Source organism: Calliopsis andreniformis, chromosome 2, assembly GCF_051401765.1.
Source record: "Calliopsis andreniformis isolate RMS-2024a chromosome 2, iyCalAndr_principal, whole genome shotgun sequence".
NCBI lineage: Eukaryota > Metazoa > Arthropoda > Insecta > Hymenoptera > Andrenidae > Calliopsis > Calliopsis andreniformis.
Window position 1 is genome coordinate 9,376,584 of NC_135063.1, and position 22,304 is coordinate 9,398,887.

Sequence of the window (22,304 nt, forward strand, 5' to 3'; positions counted from 1 at the left end):
GTATCTATGGTTGCAAGGAAAAACTACTTAACGTAATTCATATGTTCTTCTTTTCGAGATATCGATGTTTTAGTTTCCAACTTCAGTACTGCTTTATTGACTCGTGTCTTCTGTTTTTGTTACGTATCGTTTTGATGGTCAAGATTAATCGATTGCCTTAGTTAGGAATTAAAAAATTATTTAACAGGTGAAGAATGATAGCAGAAAATAGTAGTCTGATATCAGTAATGAAATATGTCTAGCTATGAAACTAGCATACATACAAAACAAAGGAATATTTACTATTTAACAAAGTAATATTTAATATTTAAGTAAATAAAACAAAAAGAAAATAGAAAAACGTTATTTACTCTTTTCAAGTCAATTTTTGTAACACTTACGACTTGAAATTAGCTTCCTCGAAACTAATTTAAACTAACTTTGAGTCTTTTGTACGGTTCGCCACCCTTGGAATTGATTCAGTTTTCACGAAATCTTCGTTGTATCAAGATTCATTAGGTCTAGCCCTTTAACGTTAACGATTTTGATAATCTTCTAATTAAGTGTCATTATACGAGTCTGGCCCTGCTAACGAGCTGTTTTTATGAATTTTTAATACTCCCCTGTTGGCTTTGCTAATTCAAGAAAGAGATAGCATATCTGGTATGGCCATGGCAAAGTGAAAACATGATCCTTCGCACAGCGTTGCATTACGATCGGACGTGGGGGATCTAAGTAGTTCAAGCTGGGCTGCATCGAGTCCCGTAATTAGTAATTTTCCTGTCAGGTGGGAATATGTAATTTCCTCTGGAACTTTTTCGCTCACCCGTCGAGAACATGGTGGGACGTCTTTATGAATAACTACGAACATTTTTTATTTCAAATAGTGAGTGTATTATATTGAAACTCGCTATATTGGAAGGTTATTGAATTTCTATCAAAGTTTCTCGAAAAATACTTTTAGCTTTCATTTTCGTTCATTTCAATTTCTCTTTCAATTTTTACCTTTCATTCACCTCGATTTTTTCTAAATTTAATTTCCGCTGATTTTAAGTTTCGTTAATTATAATTTTCATCAATTTCTATTTTCGCTTATTTTAATCTTCCTCACTCTTTTCTTTCGCCAATTTCAAATTTCACTCACTTTTGCTTGTAATCGACTTACTCGTGTTAATCGAAATTTTGTATCAGCTCATATCTGTGAAATTTATATTATTTTGTATTTTATGTTTCGTGTTGTATCAGTATAATTCTTCAAGATTTTGTAAGAACATTACTCAAAATATTTAATCACTAGTTAAAGAGTAATTTGAAGTCTGTCTACAAGTAAGAAAAATATCTCGGAAACGGTGAATAATTCAGTGGCTCGTCGCACTCACACAGGTGCGCGTGGCTTTTTGCCACACGCGAAGGGTTTTCGTACGTGGCAGGACCTTGCACTTTATTGATTTTAGGCTGACCCGCGAGTCTCAGCCGTGAGTTCGAGCCAACGTGAACTACCTGCACCGTTTCGCATGGTTTTTCACGGTTTTTCGTGTAATTTGCCCCGAGGTCGTCGAACTTTTCATCCGCGTAGACTACAAAAGTCGATTAAACAGCGGAGGCTGTTTAAGAAAAGCTTTTAGAAACTCGGGGGATTTATAGCGCTCATTGAACTGAGAGAAAAATCCTTACACGAATTGTAAGTTAAAAAAATACGCGTTAGAGTTAGTGTTTGCCTTTGTCAAGATTCACTTTGCGCAGAACAATGGGTACCTTGTGCGATATTGCGTGTCTGTGTCTGACAGACATATTCTACTTACTGTGTCAAGAAAGCATGTCATGCAGAATTATGAGATTGCAGTACAGAAATAGTAATTAGTTTTAATACTAATTACAGGCGTTCATAAACATGTTCTATTAATGACTCTAAAAATGGAAATTGCATGGTGTTAATAAAATTCAGAATTCAATATTGATCAGGATTAAGCACTTGACTAGAACTTATTTTTCATTTATTTTTAAGCTGCATTTAGAAAATCATTTTTTAATTCGATTTAATGAGCAAAAATTGAATACTTATGAGCTATTATTATTTTCTTGCAATGTTCTGCAAAAATACGAACTTATTGAGAATTAAAAATCGAATCGAAATTATTTTGTGGAGTCCTGATGAACACACAAAAGTGTAATAAAATGATCTGCAACGCGTTCGTTAATGCAAAATCTATTACGGAAGGTCTAAAACAGGTGAATGGAACACCACCTTTGTCTCATCAAAACCGTGAATTTAATATCATCGTCACTGGACACAAAGTGAATGTATGAAAAGCGAACGAGTTCCATGTAACGAGAAACATTTGCGCAACAGAATGCAAACTTGCCTGATTTGCACGAACGCTGAACTAAAGTAGAACTTTGAGTCAAGCATACATTAAATCCTTTTATTTAATGAAATGCATCAAAACGACATCACATCGAAAGTATCATTCCCAATACCTACTATTATCTTTACTTTTTCAACTTTTTGGGTAAACATAGAAAATATAAAATAAAAAAATTCCAGGCATAACAAATTTGTACAGATAGCAAATATTCATAAAATATTACGTGTTGGAAATTCCTAATTTAAAATCAAGCGTAACTTGCTCGGCAATATTGCATAATGATACAGCGCGATATCGAGAATAACTAGAAAGTAAATTATGCAACAGAGGTTCGAATACATAAGCACTGGAGAGTGCTTCCATCGAGATTTTCCACGAGTTTCGCTCCCTGTCAGTCAGACGGGACGACCAACAGCGCATGGTGCATTACTTATGGCGCAGAGGAATGCACGTGTCTGAGTTCTCGCGAGAGAACTGCACGGGTGGCTGAGTTTTCACACGCTACAAGGTAAAGCGTTCTACTCGTCGAAGGTTGTCGCGAACTGTGGAACGTTCCTTCGTTCGATACGTGCATAGTTACGCGGCCTGCAAAATTTCATACGCGGTGATTTCAACGCGTTTGTGACACTGGACGCGAATAACCACGTGTCCTAAATCAAATTCAGGCCTACTTCTTTGCGTCGAAGTGCTACAAACATTTTTCTACGAACAGATATAACTAGCCACGTTTTTTTGTATACTTCGTTCAAGTCTATCATCTATTATTATTATAAAAAATAATTGAATCCTGTTCTGCATTAGTATTTTAACCAACAAAAAATCGAATTTTGAGTTATGAATATAGTATTATTAAAAGAATATAATTAATGTCGTTTTTACTGATAAGTACTCTAATATAAATTTCTGAAATTTTTGAAGACTAAAATTATTAAGCTATATTTTACTTGTAAATTGCTATCCTTACATGTAAACAATTATTTTAGTGAATGATGTTACTTATTTTAGTAAAAAATATAAAACGCTCGATTTCTTAGAATTAGTTGTTTATGAGTTAATATATAAATGTAGAGCAGGGTGAAATTATATAGGGTATTTGATGGCAGGTGTTATAAATTTTAAAGAGTGATTTTACACGTCAAAGTAAGAGGAAAATGATGAGAGATGAAATTATGTAGAAGCTTATTGAGAAAATGTCTAAAATACATCTGAGATGTGTCTGACTCAAGACTGGGCTTATTCTACTGACTTCGCTGTTCCTGATCTGATTGATATATGCAGTTGCAGTAGAATAAGTCCAGCCTGGAGTCAGACATATCTCACATGAATTTTAGACGTTTTTGTAATAATTAGTAAGCCTGAAACGAAACTTTAAATACTTTATATTGATGAATTGAGGAAAATATAGACACTGTGTGTATTCAACATGTTAAGTTACATCGTTGTAAAAACTGTTCGATGTTATTTTCAACACTCGGTTAATTGTTAGCGTCCTGGTTTCAGTGGAAACTACCATCGGACTTAATTTTCATCTCTTTTAAGCTTCTTAAACTCCCCTCGGGGTGGCATACAATTCGAAATCACGGTTCACCGCGATTTTCTCTGAAGAAATGGAACAAATTGTTCATCTCAAATTCTTTATACTTAGTTAAACGAAATAATTGCAAGCAACAATTACACAGTGAATAGACATTGTTACTATACTTTACAGACTGTGAAAGTTTTTATGTTCTCGTTGTGTCTTCTATACTTAATGCGTACTTAAAATTCCTATAAATGCATAAACATTCACAGTCCAACTACAACATTTAAACCTTTCCAATTTCCACTGATACTACATATTCTCTCAAAACCTCAAAAATTCTGAAAGTCTCTCTACATCAACTACACAGGACCACTCCATAAACCGTCCTCAAATCTTCAGTCACATTCTCAATAATTCAAAGTTCCACGCGAACCACTCACAGAATACCTAAGAAATACCATGGAAATAAACAAGCAAATGTTACCTCACTGCTCCTTGCGACGCAATTCAGTGGCAAAGGAGGAAGGTGAATTCTCCGATCGATACTAACAGCGAACATTAAAACGCAGCTCCTCGATCACACATCTAGATTAGAGGAAAGTGCGTTCAAACGAAACGCGAATTACCGACTACGATTTTGGATAATCTGCTTCACGTGAGCCTTGGCCCCGAAGCTTCACTCGCTCACGTTTAATTGATCTCGCGCTTCCGCGTGTTCTCACACCGAGGTCAGGGCGTTTCTTCGCGATCGTTGCGCGATACTGAAGCAGGAATTTCTCATATGAGTCATGTTTGAGTTGCCACGGTTCGCTGGCTATGGGCAAGCAAAGTTAGTCGCTCGTGGTTTGGAGGAAACGATTACCGCGAAAAATCGCGCTGGGAAAGTCGTTTGGAAAAGTGGTCGGGTGTATTAGCGAGCATTGTTAACTGCGCACACTGAACTGCGACAAAAGCACTTCCGTTCTGACAGTCACGAAATATTGCGTCGATAGGTGTTGCTGGAGCATTGGTGGTTGCTATATTACCACTGGAATTTTTCTTTTTTGTTTTAGGAAAGAGAATACTGTACCTAGTTAATTTTTGGGCAATTTTGAGTAGAATCATTATAATTAAAATATATATTAATTAACTTCAGAGGGATAAATACTTACTGAACCTAGATATGTTAAAAAATTAATATTGTCTAGTTTTCTTCTCAAATTTTGAGAGAAGAAACATTCTTCCCTTATCAATTAAAAAAACCATTCGACCCCACAGATAGTAATTCAATTTCCATTTTTCCTCGAGCAAAAAATGGACCACAGCAAAGAAAAATATAAATTCTGTTAGTTCATCATTCTGCACCCTCTATTTACCTACGTTTTCCATTCGACCACCTATTTAGGAATTTCAGTTACAAACTCGACCACGTTCTCATTCGATCGTGTCCACGTCGACATAGTCGAAAGTTCCCATTGTTCGTCGTGATTCAGCAGTAAATCTACGTTTTCCACTTCTACTGATTTTCGTAGAGCCACGCGAATCGAGTCCCATTGATATTTCCCAGGCGAATGTTACAAGAATCGACGTTTCAATTACACCATCGCGTCGGTGTTCCACTAAACGTACGACTCTTTCCGTCGTCAATGCTTTCGTTTCCTCTAAAATGGTTGTCGAGGATTCTTGAAACGGTTTGGATCGTTCCAACGTCGCGGAAAATTCGAAAACTCTCCCATCGAGGAGACTCTCGAAACAGTAGGGCGACGTGGTATTCTTCGTCGTAGTCTAGCTATTTTTATACACGTAGATCTTTCAATAATTCAACGCATTACCTGCCTTCGATATGCGCTCACCTCTTTCTTCCACTACCATGGTTTATCTCTGTTTTCCAGCCTTTTTTACGCTCTAGAGTTTATAGGTTGACCCTGCATGTTTTATTCACACGGTTCCCTGTATGTACGGGTAACTTTCAAACGTTCTAGGTCTTAAGATTCACTTATTAAATCTTTGCGATAGGAATTTTGCTTTAGCTTTCCCTTTTTATTGTTGGCGTTTAAAATGCAATTTTTCTTTCTGCATGGTTAATGTACTATTAAAATATTCAACATTAGAAAGTAATAAGACTTTTAAAATTTTTGAGAATAGATTTTTCTAATAAAATTCCTTATGAATTTCAAATTAGGTAGTTTGTTTTGCATATATGTAGTATAATACTGAAGTATATGCCTGATTTTAATAATTTGTTCTTCCAATATGGTTACATGTCCAAGTCTAATAATATGCAAATAGAAATAGAATTCTAAATTTAACAAATATTTATGCTTGCCTTAAAAAAAACAATTTCTTAAGCTATTAATTTTTCTCAAAGCAATTTGTTTGCTTCAAAAAGATTGATTTCAAAAATCCACTATTGTTCCCCAGTACTTATTCTAATCACACCACAGAAGAAAATAATTGGAAAAGTGGTACAGTAGAAGCTCGATTATTCGAAATATTCTAAAATTCAAACCTTGAAGCCCTCTTTTGATAATTAGTTCTATCACCTTTGGTACACCATTATTAAACAATTCCCCAAGACTGAATCGATGTTTTACTGAATTCTTATTCTTATTACTCAGAATCTTCGTAACCCTGAATAATAAAAAATGCGAATAATCGAGGTTTCACTGCATTTCCTTGCACCTATATATGTGCTTCCATAATAATAAACTTCCATTAAAACTTTCCAGAAACCACGTACGTGGTATGTCCCAATACCAACACGTCTATAATAAACGTGACTCACGAAGGAAGGACTAACGTTTCGATAAAAATTCACTATCCCGATCGTCTTTTCCTTCGACAGACGCCATCGGCTTATTTCAAGAAGTCTCTCTAGTTGCATCGACAGCAAATGCATATTTATTGACGACATAAAACAAACACTCGAAGGAAGCTCTCTTCTCGAGCTCATTCCTTTTATTCCCTACTATATATAGCTATCGCATCGCGTTCCACTGTGTGATGCATCCCCATCTCCCTCCACCCTCCGCAATCCACCTGGCGTTTATTGAAAAAATATTCGACGCCTCTACGAAAATTTCCACCGTGAATTTTACTCGAAATTCTTCCTGTCGGCCTCGAACGATTCGAAGGATATCGATTAATGCGATCGCACGGCCGCGTATAGGGGGTTGGATGAATGCAACCAAGGGGGACAATGGTATTTTCCTCTGCCCACCTCTTTGGAAACAAAATTGTGTTTCTTCGTTGAATTTCGTTTGCATTCAAATGCACGTCGAACGAGCATGGCGCGGATGATCGATCGAGTGACTATCTCTGAGTCTATTGTTCCGCAAGGTGTCTCGATAGGACGCGGAGAAAACGCATGCCCACACGTAACAAGGCTGACTGGACAGAGCTCGAAGCACGGCAATTAATTCGTATCGAAGGTTTAACTGTGAAATATTATGGAGCTTCAAGAAGTTTGATTGATATTAATGTTACTGTCGCGGTTCGTTCGAATGCCAATTTCGAACTGTGGAAAAATTGACGGCTCTGTCAGGAAGACGCTTCGATGTATCGAATTATGTTGGGTAGAATTTATTCTTGGTTTAGGAGAGATTTATGAATAATATAGTGAGGCAAGTTTTGAGAGCTGTCAGAGCAGGAGATATGAAAATGTAATTGTAGTATTTGTAATTTCTGAAAAATTGATTGATAATTTTGTTGGGATACTAAATACTTTACTGGCGTTGGAATTAGTAATCAACTTGTTAAAATACTTTCGAGGAGAGCTCTTCAGGTGTAACGCATACTTTTTAATGAATCTTTGTCATTTTGTAGAACTTGTAGTAATTAAAGTTACTCCGTGACCTCGACTTCTGTTAAACATTTACAAATTTAAAGATGCGAATATTTAACTACTCGAGTGTTTCAAAATTTGATATTTTATACCATAGAAATTTTGCCAATTTGAAAGTTCCAAAATGTAGTGACTTTGATATTATAATATCCATATATTTGAAAATTTGAAACCTTGAAGGTTGAAAAATACAAGAATTTGAAAATTTGGTAAAAATTAAATATTTGAAAATTCAAATATTTGAAAATATAACGAATATTAATATTTGAAAATTTGAAAATGTAATAAATTTAAATTTGAAAATTTGAAAATATAACGAATTTAATATCTGAAAGAACTGAAAAATATCAAAAATTTCAAATCCTTTAAAAAGACTAATGAAAGAAATTACGTTAAAGAAAATTACGTTAATTCGTAATATATCGTTTCACAAAATATTAGTCACATATTCCCAAAAATGCATTTTAATGCCTTCATCTCCACGAGCCCCACAAAATCGTCAAAAACTCACAAAAGAACTATTCCTTACACTCCTAAACATCTCTTCATTAAACACTATTGGTCTCAAGCACAAAATTCTACAAAATCAAACAAAAACCTCAATTTTTCTCGTCAAAGCAAACTGCCCGACTTCTCACTTTCAATCAAACTAATCAAGAGTCACCATCGTCGTGCTTGTACACTCTGTCCGACAGTCTAGTGATCCGAACTAGTGTCGAAGGGCGGTTTAACTCGAGGATTGTGTGGGTGGGTGGATCGGGTTACGTAGAAAAAAAAAAGTCGAAAAAAAAAACGAGGGTCCAGTAGTGACAGATAGAAAGAGAGACAAGAGGAAGGAAGATATATACGTTTGTAGTCGGTGCAGTGGGTGAGAATAGTAGGTGAGACGTATCCAGCGAGTGAACGAGTGGCGGTGCATACTTACGTCCAGTTAGAGGGTGCATCAGAGCGGGGTGCGAGGTGGCTGCTGCAGCGGCTGGTTGCTTGGGTTTGCTAACCTTTGTGTTACTTTTTGCAAATTCCAAACGTATGGTTTGTGGCATATCAGGATCGAATCTAACCCCCTGCTGCAAATAGATTCCCTAAATTAGTAAACCGGGAGGCACACGTGGAGGCTGGAGTTTTCGTGAGGAGAGAAACAGATTCGACGACGACGCTTGACGCTTTAGTCTCAAGCGTGCCGTGCATTCATGGACCCTTCGCTTCCGTCGCCAGCTTCTTACAAACACCGAGTGTTCTTAACTTCAAATATCAATTTTTTTCTCGTAATTCTTGGGATTAGATTGGGGTTGAGAGTCTTTAGATAAGATTTAGTGGAAATCAGGACAAGTGATAGTGTTACTTGTAACTGCGAAGAATTCAGGTGACTTCGAGTGGGAATTCGTTAATAATTGCAGAGTGCAAATTTAGATGAAAGTCATAAGGAACTAACCCTTCCGTGATCTCTGATTCATTTATGGATCAATCTTCAAGATTTAACCACCTTTGAGTAGGTAGATTTCAAATGAAAGTAATCAGTATGAATTGATCTGACTTAATTAGAAAAAGATTACTGTATTCTCTCATCATAAACTCATAGGTACATCTACTATTTTTTAAAACTACTTAGAGTAAACCAATTCTGCTCAAATCTTCTATAAAATTACATTAAGCTAGCAGAGAAGGCATGAACTGTCTTCCATAATTTAATCATTGGACCATAAGCCTATAATGAAAAACACTGTACATGGTATCACAGAATCATGAAAGGGCCAGAGAACAGCAAACTTTCTATCTTTTTTTAAACAGAATATTTCTAAATATAAAGGATCCCTCATAATTTTACTATCATCCCTCAAATCTAAATTTTCCGTGCAAACTGTATAACTGAAAGGTGTACTGTTTTCATCAGAAAAGTTCAATTGTCAGAGTCAAAGATCAACGGCTGGCGACGAAAGCTTCGGGGTAGAACGACCTGTAGTAACGAAGTAAAACTGACAATAGGGGGATGAGAGAAGGGGGAGGGGCGACTAGTGACAGAATTACAGGGAAATTAGCACAAGGTCGTGTTTCTGTGTATGAGTGTACGTGTGTTCGTGTGTCTATAGGTAGGTACCGATAGAAGTGGGTCGTTCGTTAGTCTGTTTTCCAGGTGTTTGTTCAGTGAACGTGTCCATCCGACAAGAGGATGTTTCGAATCTCTCGTATACAACCGGTTACACAGGGTTATTAAACAATTGCAGTTGCGTGAGGTCAGTTGCGGTGGTGTGATAAGAGGAGATTATAATATACGGGGTGTTGCGTTAGACAATCGACAAACCTCTTCGATGTGTTTTTTGTTAGGTCATTCTGAGCCAGGGAAAGGGCATACGATGGGTACACAGGATGATCTATTTATTTATTACCTGAAATATTCCTATTATTTTCAGCAACCTTTTCTCAACCCTTCTTTCCAACCCTTCGACCTTTTCTATTTCCTTTTCAATGATTTTTCAAGCTTTCTTAGAGCACGGTTTAATATCAATTTAAAAATATATTTAAGGATAAAATGCTTCCTTAAATTTATGGGTGAGAAAATATGTATAAATTGAGGTTTTCTCTATAATTATATGCCATAATATATCACCTTTGAATTATTTATCATTAAATTGAAAAAAGTAAATATGTATTATAATCCAGCTCGATTAGAGGAAAATGAATTTTTGAAGAACAAAATTACACAAAATGCATTTAAATAGGTATGTTTTTTAAATACCAGAAATAGAAGACATATTTCAGGCAATAAACTTAAGTAGATCGTCTTATATCTTCGCCCATCGTTGAGACAAATGACGTTTAGACTTGATGTCACGTCTGCCAGCTATCGACGAAGACACGGACTGTCTGTGTCGTTCATTCTGCTTCTACTTTGTCGACTGGTCTATTTCTATTCACGGTGCACGATGCCTCGTGAGTTTTTCAACGCGAAGTACGATTTTTGCAATGGTAATACTACGAAATGTAGACTTTCTCATCACTGGTATGCTTCACAGCGTGCACAGGATTTCGAGGGAAACTGGTTCCTTTTCATCGTCGAGCGCGAACCAATACACTTAACGATACACATATCGAGGTATCTGAGTCTATCTTGTGTTTTTATGAACGAGGTCCACTTTAACCGTCATGATATTAATATAGGGCACAACTTTTATCCATGTAAATTTTCTACTTTTGAACTGGTACTAATAAATTTGAGTTCATCGAAAATTAACTCTCAGCTCGTGGGATATTCATTTGTATTAATCCTAATCATTGTCATTGATTAACACATTTTTATCTCCTTTTATCATAGATATGTAGCTTGCACTATAAATCTAGGAACACTTACATATCAAATTTCTAAATTCAGAATGACCTGGTAAAAACCTCGAAAAAGTCTGTCAATCAGTTACTTTCTCGTAAAACGCTCTATCCAATGTCAGTATGTATATAAGTATATCTTTGTATACGTACATACCACACACGTATATATCACTAATATTATACATAAAATGTATTTGTACAAGATTCAAATCGCTATAACAAACTCTCATACAAATACATACGTATAATGCAATACTCGGTGACTCGGGTGGAATAGAGAGAGAGCGAGAGAGAGGTAGATAGATATAGAGGGGTAAAGTGGGGGTGACCACGCTTGTCAGGAGGCAAAAACAAACACCATATGTATATATATATATATCGGTATCATGTCACACGGTGCAACCAGCGTTATTACACTATGATCTTGGTACGTATTACAAAAAAGGGGTTTTACTACGTCTTGTCCCAAGTACGAGAGGAAGAAGCTAATATAGACAGAGGTAGAAATAATTATGTATATGTAATTCCATACACAGTGGTAGAAAAGGAATATTTTCTTTAATTCTGTTTGAGGCTTCGTTTTCAAAGTATACATCGTTGAACATAAACCTAAAATGTGTCTGAAACGTGTCTAACTTGACCTATTCCACTGAAATCGCTGCGTCTGACCAGCTAACGCTCGCCCACAGTAGAATAAGTCCCGAGTCAGACATATTTCACACGGACTTCAGGAGTGCTTCCAGCAATTAATAATTCTGAAACGAAGCCTCCAATACGATTTCCTTCTTCTTCATTTTCTCGTCCTATACTGAACACAATAAAAATTGATCTTTCCACCACTATATACACAGAACCAACAAAGAAATAGAGGACAGGAGAAAGAGTGTACGTGTGTGTAGTAACTGATAGATAAAGATTCTACGTAGCATTAACCCGTGCCAGCTGGGTTCTAAGGCAGGGTGTAATTCTGTATATAAAAAAAGTTACTCGTATTGAGGAGGAAAAAAAAAAGAGAGAAAGAAAACGTAGGAGAAAAGACCGCGGGCTATGTTTGTACGCGTGTGTATGTATATTATGTATATATATACATATATGTAGATGGTATATGTATATATATCTAATATGGCTAATTTGCAAGGTAGCCCCCGGGAGCTCTCGCGTTTCGTCGATCTGCCCGGCCTTTTTCTCTCTCGATACCTCCGAGAAACGGGCTATTACCTGTAGGTCCTGTTTCGCCGCCTCTGCACCGGCCCTTGTGTGAAAAGTCACGAACCCCACCGGCTGAAATCAAATAGAAAATACACGGTCATTGACACACATTTTTACGCTTGTCACTTATAATCGATTGTGATAAAATGCAGGGTGTCCAAGCTGGAGGAGGCCACATAAATATCTCTCGTGTTATTAATGACACGAAATCGTTTATAGTATAATTTAGATGGTTCTACAGGAGGAATATCGTGGAAGAATAATCTTTTGTCTGGGTTAAGTAGGATGATTTGTTTTATCTTTTAGGTTTTCGTGTTGGTAAAAAGAGAAGAGATATTTAGGTGTCCTGATTCAGCTTGGATTTCTGTATATTGTAGTATCTACAATGTGATTATGATAAAAAGAGAAGACAGGCGCATCAGTGAGAAACCATTTTTTACAAGTAAACAGAATATTTCCTAATATATTTCACGATTATTTTTCATTTTAAAATTCCTAAAAGACACAAAAGTAAGCAATCTATGTCTTGTCACCCATGTCAACAAAGTAAACTCAATTTTTCATCGTTACTCTGTTGAACAGATCTGAGGCGAAAGAAAATAGGAAGAAAAATAATCTTCTGCTCCACTCGGATCGAACGTCAACGTCGTCAACTAGTGTTTCGATTTTCCTGTGACTGTTTTTATAGGCAGCTATATAGACAGGTGGATTTTGATGGAATTGAAACGAACGAAGTGTTATGAGGGAATCTAAACTGTGTAGACCAAAGGGCGAATCAGCTTTCGATGCTTAAAATAGATCGAATAGGCTTTCCGGCTGGACGATGCTTGCAAGTTCACCCTCGGTTTCCTAAGAGGGGATTCGAGAAGCCTGTAATAATTCACGGGGAAACGAATCGCCCCATTCGATGGACTTCTCGCGGCGTAATTTTCCAAAGACACATCTGAGGAACTTCCATTACTTCGTTTGTCGCGTGAATCGATACTGGTCTCCAGAGAATTTCGATTATTGCAAATAATCTGGTGACTGAATCTGAATGACTGAGACTGAATTTGAAGAATGAAAATCCACTTGAGTGTTGTAATTAATACTGCAATTAATAGTAAAGTTTGTACAGGGGTTTTTCATGAATTTTAATATACAGGGCATTTGACGAGAGGTATCAGAAAATTTAAGGGTTGGTTTTACATAGACGAAAATTAAAGTACGTGATATTGCGTATCAAGCTTTGTCTTCAAGTTATTAACCATCGAGCAAACGCTTGAAATTCACCTAAAATGTGTCTGACTGTGGGCATGACTTATTCTACTGAATTTTGCTGTGTCTGGCTTGGCTATTGTACGCTGGAAGTAGAATAGGTCATAAATCAAACATATTTCACATGAATTAAAAGTGTTTTTGCAATAGTTAATAACTCTGAAACGAAGTCCTAAATGCAATTTTGTTATTGTTGAGTTTCGTCCTATTTTGACATGATGAGGCAACCCTTAAAATTTCTAACACATGTTATCAAATATCCTGCGCATTGATACTTTTTCATTCACAAATGACTCTTATGATTTCTACTGCAGCATTTCTCATCACTCCCTGCATGTTCTACCAATCTATCGTTCTAAATCACCTTCTACCATCTAATTACCCCTACAAAAAGAAACATTTGTATTCCTCCAGCTAGATAATATCGCTCATGTAACAAAGTGTTACGTTTCGCATTGTTTGACTAATCAAAGCTCGGTCCCACTTTCATTCTCTTTACAATGGAATTTAATGTAACGAAAAATATAAAATACACGATCAAGTGTTCCTGGTAGAAAGCGTCTCGAATTCTTTCACTCGAAAAGGAAAGGGAATACTCAGCATTTTACAACGCGGAAAAATATGCAGTAAGAACTAGATAATACATGTAACGACTCGCTGTTTAAATATCTGTTAACCATGTTCCATGCTCATTGCTCATTTCATTCCGCTGATAATGCTGGCCTTGTGACGATCTAGCGCCGAGATACCACATTTTCCACAAATTCCTATCGTTATGGCAGAATCAAAATCCGATAGCATCGCATGTCGTGCAATGCCCAGGCTGCATTTGCAATCTTCTCTATAATGTTATGTTACAAAAGTTCGGTTAGAGTTTGCAAACAAATTTATCGTGGTTGAATCGTTTAATGCAATAACAAAGCCACGCGGTGGTTTATTATTGAAATAAATGCTGCCTTCCAATAAATGTTCCTTTTGTAATTTCGTAATTAATGGATCCACAATCATTGATACGGGTCTCATGTCTTTCGTATACAATTTGTTAAAATTAATTTAATCATATTTTAGGCACACGTTTGGTCATCGAAAGGGGTAATCGAGCGTATTATGAAATCAATAGTAATTAACTAGGTGTTAAATTTTGATGGATTTATAGCTTTCGTGAGTGATAAATACTCATATATATGATCAATTTATTGAGCAGTATTTCAGATAAAAGAAATATTAAAATCGTATCTTTTATCATGATTAATTTGTTATGTAAATGTGTAGTAAATTTGTGTGAATAATCAAGCAAACGCTATAAAGATAAATAAGGAAGTAATGCACTGACCTCAACGAATAAACTTCAATTTAACACTCAGGTAATGATTGAGAAACACTTGTAGGTGCTGTGCATTCTGAACAATAATCCGTCAAACGACTGCATAGCAGTGATAAATGAACACTCGTTTTTCAAGCCTTCTTTACATAACACGTACATTGCATACGCAATGTTAACAATGTATGATTCATTGTATCGTAAAACAGAACACAGTCAGGACAGAGGAACATTAAACGCTAACTACCAAGGAACGTAATTAGCACCATCACTGTGGTCAAACTACTTGCCATTTCATTAACATAGTTTCCGCTTCAACCTATGTGTCTTCGAGACTTATCTAAAGAACCAGAACAGGTGTCGACAAGAGAGCGATCCACCGTACGATTATATTGGCTTTTCTGGTTGAAACATTTGTTATGCGAGTGTTTTGATTAGTTTCATAACGGAGGAAACAGAGAAAATTAATGATAGTTTGAATATAAATAAAATATAGATTCTAAAATGTAATATATAAATTTAAAAATTTGGTGATCTGGTATATTTGAATTTGAATAGTTTGTAGTTTAAGTATTTAGAATTTTCAATATTCGAAAATATACATAGACTAGAAAATTTGAATATTTGGGAATTCGAATATTTGAGAATTCGAATATTTGAAAATTGGAATATTTGAGAATTCGAATATTTGAAAATTTGAATATTTGAGAATTCGAATATTTGAAAATTTGAATATTTGAGAATTTGAATATTTGAAAATTCGAACATTTGAAAATTTGAATATTTGAGATTTTGAACATTTAAGAATTTAAATGTCTGAGAATTTGAGTATTCAAAAATCTGTGAATTTAGTAATTTAAAAGCTTAAAGAATTCAATATTCAAATATTCGAAAATTTCAAAGCCTTTCAAGACGTTAAGATATACCAAACAACTTTCAATGTTATTAATATCAATTAATTATGATCAAGAATACACCGTGTCCTGACCATAAAACTGAAAAAACTGAAAAAGTGGAGACGATCAGTTTAGATTCTGAAAGGATCGTATATTCACTGTGACACGTAACGCGACAGCGTGTTTAGTCCTCTTGTCAGCAGGCATCGATCCTCTGCATTGGCTCGAGCAAAACGCGAATTTCGTTTCGTGACACTACGTTCTCGGAATTCTTATCGGGACACGGAATTTCCGAACGTAATGCACTGTTTCACCGTTCCCATTTTTATCGATATGTTCAGCATGCCACTCGTATGTAGGTTAATAGTTTCCCGCAGAGGAACAATCAATTTTCACATCTCTGCCCCTTATGCTCTCTCATATATCTGAATTATACGCTCATTTCTACAGTTTCGCTTTGTACGCTTCAATTTAACAAATTCATTAGTCCATTTTTAAAAAAATTACGACAGACATGTTTCAAATGGAGATCGAACGGCCTTTCGACAGAGCGATGCAATAAGCGAGATTTCTTTTCGATTAATGGAAACGTTATCAGATCTGTGTAGGTACGAATAGAGATATTTTGAAATTACAGGTGGCCCGATTTGTACAGATTGAATTAACACACATGAAATATATAATTTGTTTTATATTATTATTTCGTGTAGATTATTTCGGGTACTGTTATTTATGTAAGTTCATTTTGCAGCTCTTTGGACCGTGAACAATGAAAGCGATAATAAATGAACGAGGTCACTGTATCCCAGTATGATTAAGGGTTACGATGATTCTATAAAATAAATATGATTTATTTTCAATGCAAACGCTTGTCGATATTGTATTTTATAATTAGAATTTCATGCTAGATTCATTCTCTGTACAATATTAGGTGAAGTCAGTAATGTGCTACAATTTCTTAAATGTGGTTAAAATAAAAATAAATATGCTTGTTTTATATAGTCAATCGATCCAGCAAATAAGCAGCTCAATTAGTAGTAAACATTACGCAATATTATATGAGTTATTTCACGAGGGAAGTTCAAGCAGGACCCTAAAACCGAGGGAAACTTTTTAATACCCAAAGTCGCGTAGTTTCGTCAACGATAACGCGAGTCGCGAAACGACTGAAAAAAGGATTGATTTATGTAACAGAAATTCGACCGTGGAAAAGTGCATGCACGCGATCATGCAACGCAGCGCTCGTCACAATACTATTCTTCTACGTGCGATTCCGCGTAATCGAAGGGGTCGCGAAATTACAATGCAGCCGCGCAATGGCAGCAGTTTTCAATGCGACACGAGCACCAAGCGACTTCTCGCTCGACGGTTTCCCGCGTCTCACGCCTGGGCAAAGTTGCGAAAGGTACTTGCGAATATGACGAATTATTTTTCCTTTTCCCCCGATCCTTGCCTAGAGGCGACGAACAGAATTGCATTCGTCGCGCCGTTACAATGCAAATTGATGCGATTCGCGAAAGAGATTCGTTTTTTCTTCCGCTCCTGGGTCCTGGGCTGCTCGTTTTAGGAACTTCTGGCGGAAAGCGAGGAGAATGCGAACGGGGGAAGGAGTAAGGACCCTTTCCGCTGATATAACGAAAAACGGAGGAATAAATTACGTTTGTTGCATGGTCGCTGGGCAAATGGGTGTGATTTTTATTTAGGATGAAGGAAATGGAGAAAATAAGGACTGCAGGGAGTGTAGTATAAAATTGACTTTTTTTAAATGTTAATTGAAGAAGATAGGAAACTGTTTTACGTAATTTTATTCGCTTTGAAATGTTGGAGAAGCTGATGAGGTTTTTTGTCGAGAATTATGTACTTAACTGCTTATTATTTTGTATTATTTTAACGAAAAGAAAGTAATAGATAAATTGTAATACTGATATGTATAGTTGATGGATGGCTAGGAAAAATTATGGACAGAATGTGAGAGATGGATAAAAATATTTATCTTTAATAATTATAAATTGGCTTTCGGTAAAACAATGTCGAAAGATTTCCTGTATAATTACAACATTTACTTTTTAACCTTGATACTGTCAGTTTCAGTTCCGCTGCCTAATTAAAAGTTCACTGTCAGTCCCCAGAGATTGATGTCGCGCTTAACGTGTTAAATAATTTCATCGTATAAGATTTCATAGTAAAATATATGGAAAATTTAAAGACATTAATTATATGTTGGAAATTTCTCATTTTAGCAAACAGTTCGATGAATATCGTGACAATGTGATGTTGGCAAATATTCAAAGTAGAATTTTAGTAGAATGTAAAATGTAAATGCAATATGGGCAATGTGGAAGTTTGAGCGAAATTCGTTAATGCTACGTCACTGTAGCTAGTGAAACTTCAATGACAAGATTCATTTGGATCTGTAGAACGAAAGAGTGGAAAGTGCTGTTTGCCACTCTAGCAAGTCAGCGAATTTCACTTCATGGAAAAAGCGTAAAATCTCCGAATTTTACCTCTGAGAGCTCATAAAGTAGCAGAATCTTCATTATTTCAGCTGATATTATATTAACCGAGAATGTGCTAATAAGAGTATTCTCTGACAGCAGATTACTTCTTTTCTAAAACTGTGAATTTTGTGTTTTAAATAATAAATATGTTTATACGTAATAAAGTAGCAACTATACATTTTCCAGTTAATAAGAATCTATTTTATGCTAGCGTTTTTTTCGTAGCAACTATAGTAACCAAAAATAGGTAATTTAAATGCCAGTAAGCCCAGATAAAAGTATCTTCTCAAAAGCACATTAATAGTAATGCAACAAAATCAATTGCAAATCCTGTAGAAAAACTAAATGTGATTGAAAATGTTTCTCATCGTATAACATTATACAAATTGAGAGTCATGTCCCATTAGAGAGCAGTGACATTCATTTCAGCGTGTCACCTTAGAATGAAGATGCATAATGCCACAGTAGACCTAACGATTTTAGAAATTTTAAAACACTCTAATCTGTCATCTATAATCTATATAAATGTAACTAGAAATTCAACAAAATTCAAAATTGCTTAAACTGGATCCACGAAAATTTTCCAATTTTAGAAAAATAAACCACTGACTGCATCTTCAAATGGTAACACAAAAAATATTACAAAAAGTGGACTCGATCAGCCATTCAAAAGGCTCAATGCAGAAGTCCATTGAATCCCAATTTCAGTTACTCAAAATCACGCCAAAGTGCCCCAGAACAGTTATAAACAAAGCTCTAAAAAAGACACGATTATACCTCTTTCACTCTCAACCATTCCACCCTTTCTCCCTCCAAACACCCCCGAAGCACTTCCACGCGCCCGCCTCCGGCACCATCGAAACGAGCCAACAAAAGAGCGCGACCCGCCACCGCGGCGAAGGGTTAATTAGAGCAAACAGCGGCCCTGAGCCGACTGCTATCGATTCGTACCGAACAGTGCCAGTGACCAGGGAGAGACGTGGCGCGGAGGGTAGTACAGAAACGGGCCTGATTAAGGCAGTTCTTAGCCAACTATGTTGGTCAAATTGGAGTTCACTGCTAAATCACGAGTATAAAATATTATATTATATTTGAATATAAATATTCAAGCAAATCAAAGGCTACAGAGAACAGGCAATTTCCTAGGGAATATCGACTCCCAAAAATTTGTCAGGGTATTCTTGCAACAATACATGCAGTTATGAAATACTAGAAGTACATTTATGTGACAGTCTCCTTTAAGAAGTTAAGATACTTCTTAGCCAACTATGTTGGTCAACTAGAGGTTCCTTGCTAAACGATGAATATAGAAGTATTTACATGTATTTCTGGAACACCCTGTACACATAACATTAAATAACTTCCGCAATTTTTCTTATTGTATCCTGAAAAAATTCTTGATTATTCTCCAAACGTGAATAAAGAAACGAGCGAAACCCTCGTGTTAAAGAGTCTCACAGTTTCTTCAGAAAAAATTCCCAAAAAGCTCCCTGTTTTCACCTCTCAGCTACAAGACCCCCTTAAACGCTCCATCTCACGCCACATTCTTCGTCCCACGATTTCCCTCGTCCTTCTTCACTCCCCCCCGTCTGTGGTCATTAGAATTTCCAATCGCGCGTGTTTTCACGGCAGCACTACGGAACGAGGTCGAGCCATCCACCGTCGGCGACCCGTTCGAGTCACCGATCAAATTCGCGGCCAGTGACGTCATTCGGCATCCTTCGAGGGAAAATGCATTCCTGGTGGCGATCGATATCGTCCTCCCTCCCCACGCTGCAGCCCTCGATGGTTGCGTTTTATTTTAGAAAGCTCGGCACGCGGGTAAAGGCCGAGCCGACGCGCGAGCGCGCACAAAGGCGAGCTCTCGCTACAGGGACGTTAATGCTCTAACGAAGTGGAGATTTTATAGCGGCAGAGCGGCCGAGCCGACGATGTCGCGTGCGCGTTCCACCGACGTTGCATAAATTAATGTTATCTCGCGTGGATTATGCGCCGCGAGCGCGATGGCTTCCGCGGAGTTATAAAATTGACGTGTTTCTTTTTTCCCCCTCCCTTTTTTCCCTCTGCCACCTGATTCCCTCCGTGCCCTGCGGCCTGAGTACTCCTGTGGCTGGAATCGATTAGGCGTTTTTCCGCGTTACGTGAGTCACGTAATCGTCGCGGCGCGACGGGACCCTGGTGAACTTCGTTTTTCTTCCCTAAGGCTCGTGGGACTGCGAGCCGCTCTCCTGCTTCCTTTTTTTTTGGGTTTGTTGGCGCGGTTTTGTTTCGACTGTTCGCGAGGAATTTTGGGGAGAACGAGAGCGTGGTGGATGGGCATGTTAGAGCGCGATAATGGGGACGTGTTGGGGTGGGTGGAAAGGGGTTGGTATTTTAGGGGGTTTGAGGTGGTGAGGTGTTGTAGGGTGGTGTTGCTAGGATAACGGGGAGGGGCTGGGGATTGTGGAAATTTGGATTAGGAATGTTGGTAGGTTTTGGTTCAGGTGTAGACATTGAGAGTATGGTTGTTAGATTGAAGAGTAGGTTGAGATGTAGAGATTATTTTTTGTTTTATAGTTTTGTCAAATAAGAAGTGGTTTATATTAGTATGTGTATGTAAAGTGCACGAGGCATAGATAGATACACGTATCTTTTTTAAGAATAAAAATAATTCAAGTTAAAATACAGTAATTATTTTTAATATAAAGGGTTCTTAACGATTATCACCTCACTTATGTGTGGATTAAATTTACCTGATGCACAAAATTCCATAGAATCACGAAATATATCCATCAATTGCTTAACTAAATCCATAAGATTTGATTTTCTTACTGACTACTTTTTATGTACATACCTCTATATATTATTCAGAGAAGTTTCTGTGCAAATATATTAATGTTACTTTGTTTATAATCAGAATGTAAATTTAGCTAGTACAGTGTAGTTTGTCTTGAAGAAATTACGATTGCAGAGAAGTAATAACAGTTTGAGGCGAATAATAATTATACGCAAAGGTAATTTCGCTCCTACGGTATACAACAGTGTATGATTACGAGTAATGACGCTTTTTCTGTCCTCCATTACACAAATGTGCCCTCATTCCTAAAAGAATGGGTTACCTGATAAGAATCGCGGTTGCTTCCCTTTTGAATAAAATTTTGGGTAGTCCTTCTCTAGATTACATATTTCATATAGTAATATTAGGTACTCTATGCTGATGGAGTAGGTACTCGACATTGATAAATTTTCGTATCACTTTGTATTACTACTAGCAACTATTTAGTGTTCCAAATTAAATTAGCTAAAAAATAAGCGAATAAATAAAATTACAAATATTTATTTTACAGAGAATATTTTTTATTTTCCTCTGAACTTTTGTTAGAAAAAATCTAGAAAGGAATTTTTGAGAATGATAATTCTTCATACAATTAACTGTAGCTTTGTAACAAATTCATATCACTACTGTTAATATCACAAATTATTTATAACTAAAAATTTGATAGATTTGAATTTTTTAATTTTTTTCATATTATTATGGACAATGTAATATATTTATCAATGTTAAAATGAACGAGCAACAGTTGCCTAAGAAACCTGTAAATGAATATTTTCCAATATTTAGATATTCAAAACGTAAGCGCGATGGACCACTCGATGCAAACAAGAGCCAGTTACGAGGATCATGAAACGTTATTATCTCGATCCTTTGACAAGTAACTTTGATGCTCCAGAGGACATGGAAACGAACCAGATTCGAGGAAACGAGAGCTTGAATGAGTCGACCAATAAATTCGAGGGAAGAGCTCGCTCTTAAAGAACACGCGATTAAATTATTTTATTTTATTCCCATCCCTCCTAATAATAAATCCCCTTTACGCCACGAGAAAAGGATCGAATCCTTCCGAGAGCGTTTTCTACTCGATTCTAGCGAATAAGAATCGTACCAAATTACTGACGACCTATATTCTGGAAAAGAGTAGGTCGAACAATGAACATTTCACTACCTCAGTAAACTCTTTTATGAGGGAAACGTTACGAGTTAGTATTTAAGGGCTGTGAATGTAAATCGTGAGCTTTAGAATTTTTCTTTCCCTTTCAGGAAGGAAGAGAAACTTTTCTGTGGAAATGTTGAA

General features: G+C 36.5%; 1 protein-coding gene across 5 annotated transcripts in view; it reads right to left on the reverse strand.

Annotated features, from left to right (window-relative positions):
* The window catches only part of LOC143187653 (protein couch potato), a 128,021-nt gene that overhangs the window by 26,528 nt on the left and 79,189 nt on the right, over positions 1 to 22,304 (reverse strand). For 4 of the 5 annotated variants that reach the window (XR_013003253.1, XM_076391905.1, XM_076391907.1 and 1 more), the window contains exons 4-5: positions 12,230 to 12,292; positions 8,616 to 8,757 (exon numbers count right to left, since the gene is read on the reverse strand). Coding sequence is in view for 4 of the 5 variants with exons in the window: in XM_076391905.1 (XP_076248020.1) it covers positions 8,616 to 8,757; positions 12,230 to 12,292 (205 nt within the window). In the remaining variant the exon portion in view is untranslated. The remainder of the gene's footprint in view (positions 1 to 8,615; positions 8,758 to 12,229; positions 12,293 to 22,304) is intronic. The other variant, XM_076391902.1, reaches the window with a different exon arrangement.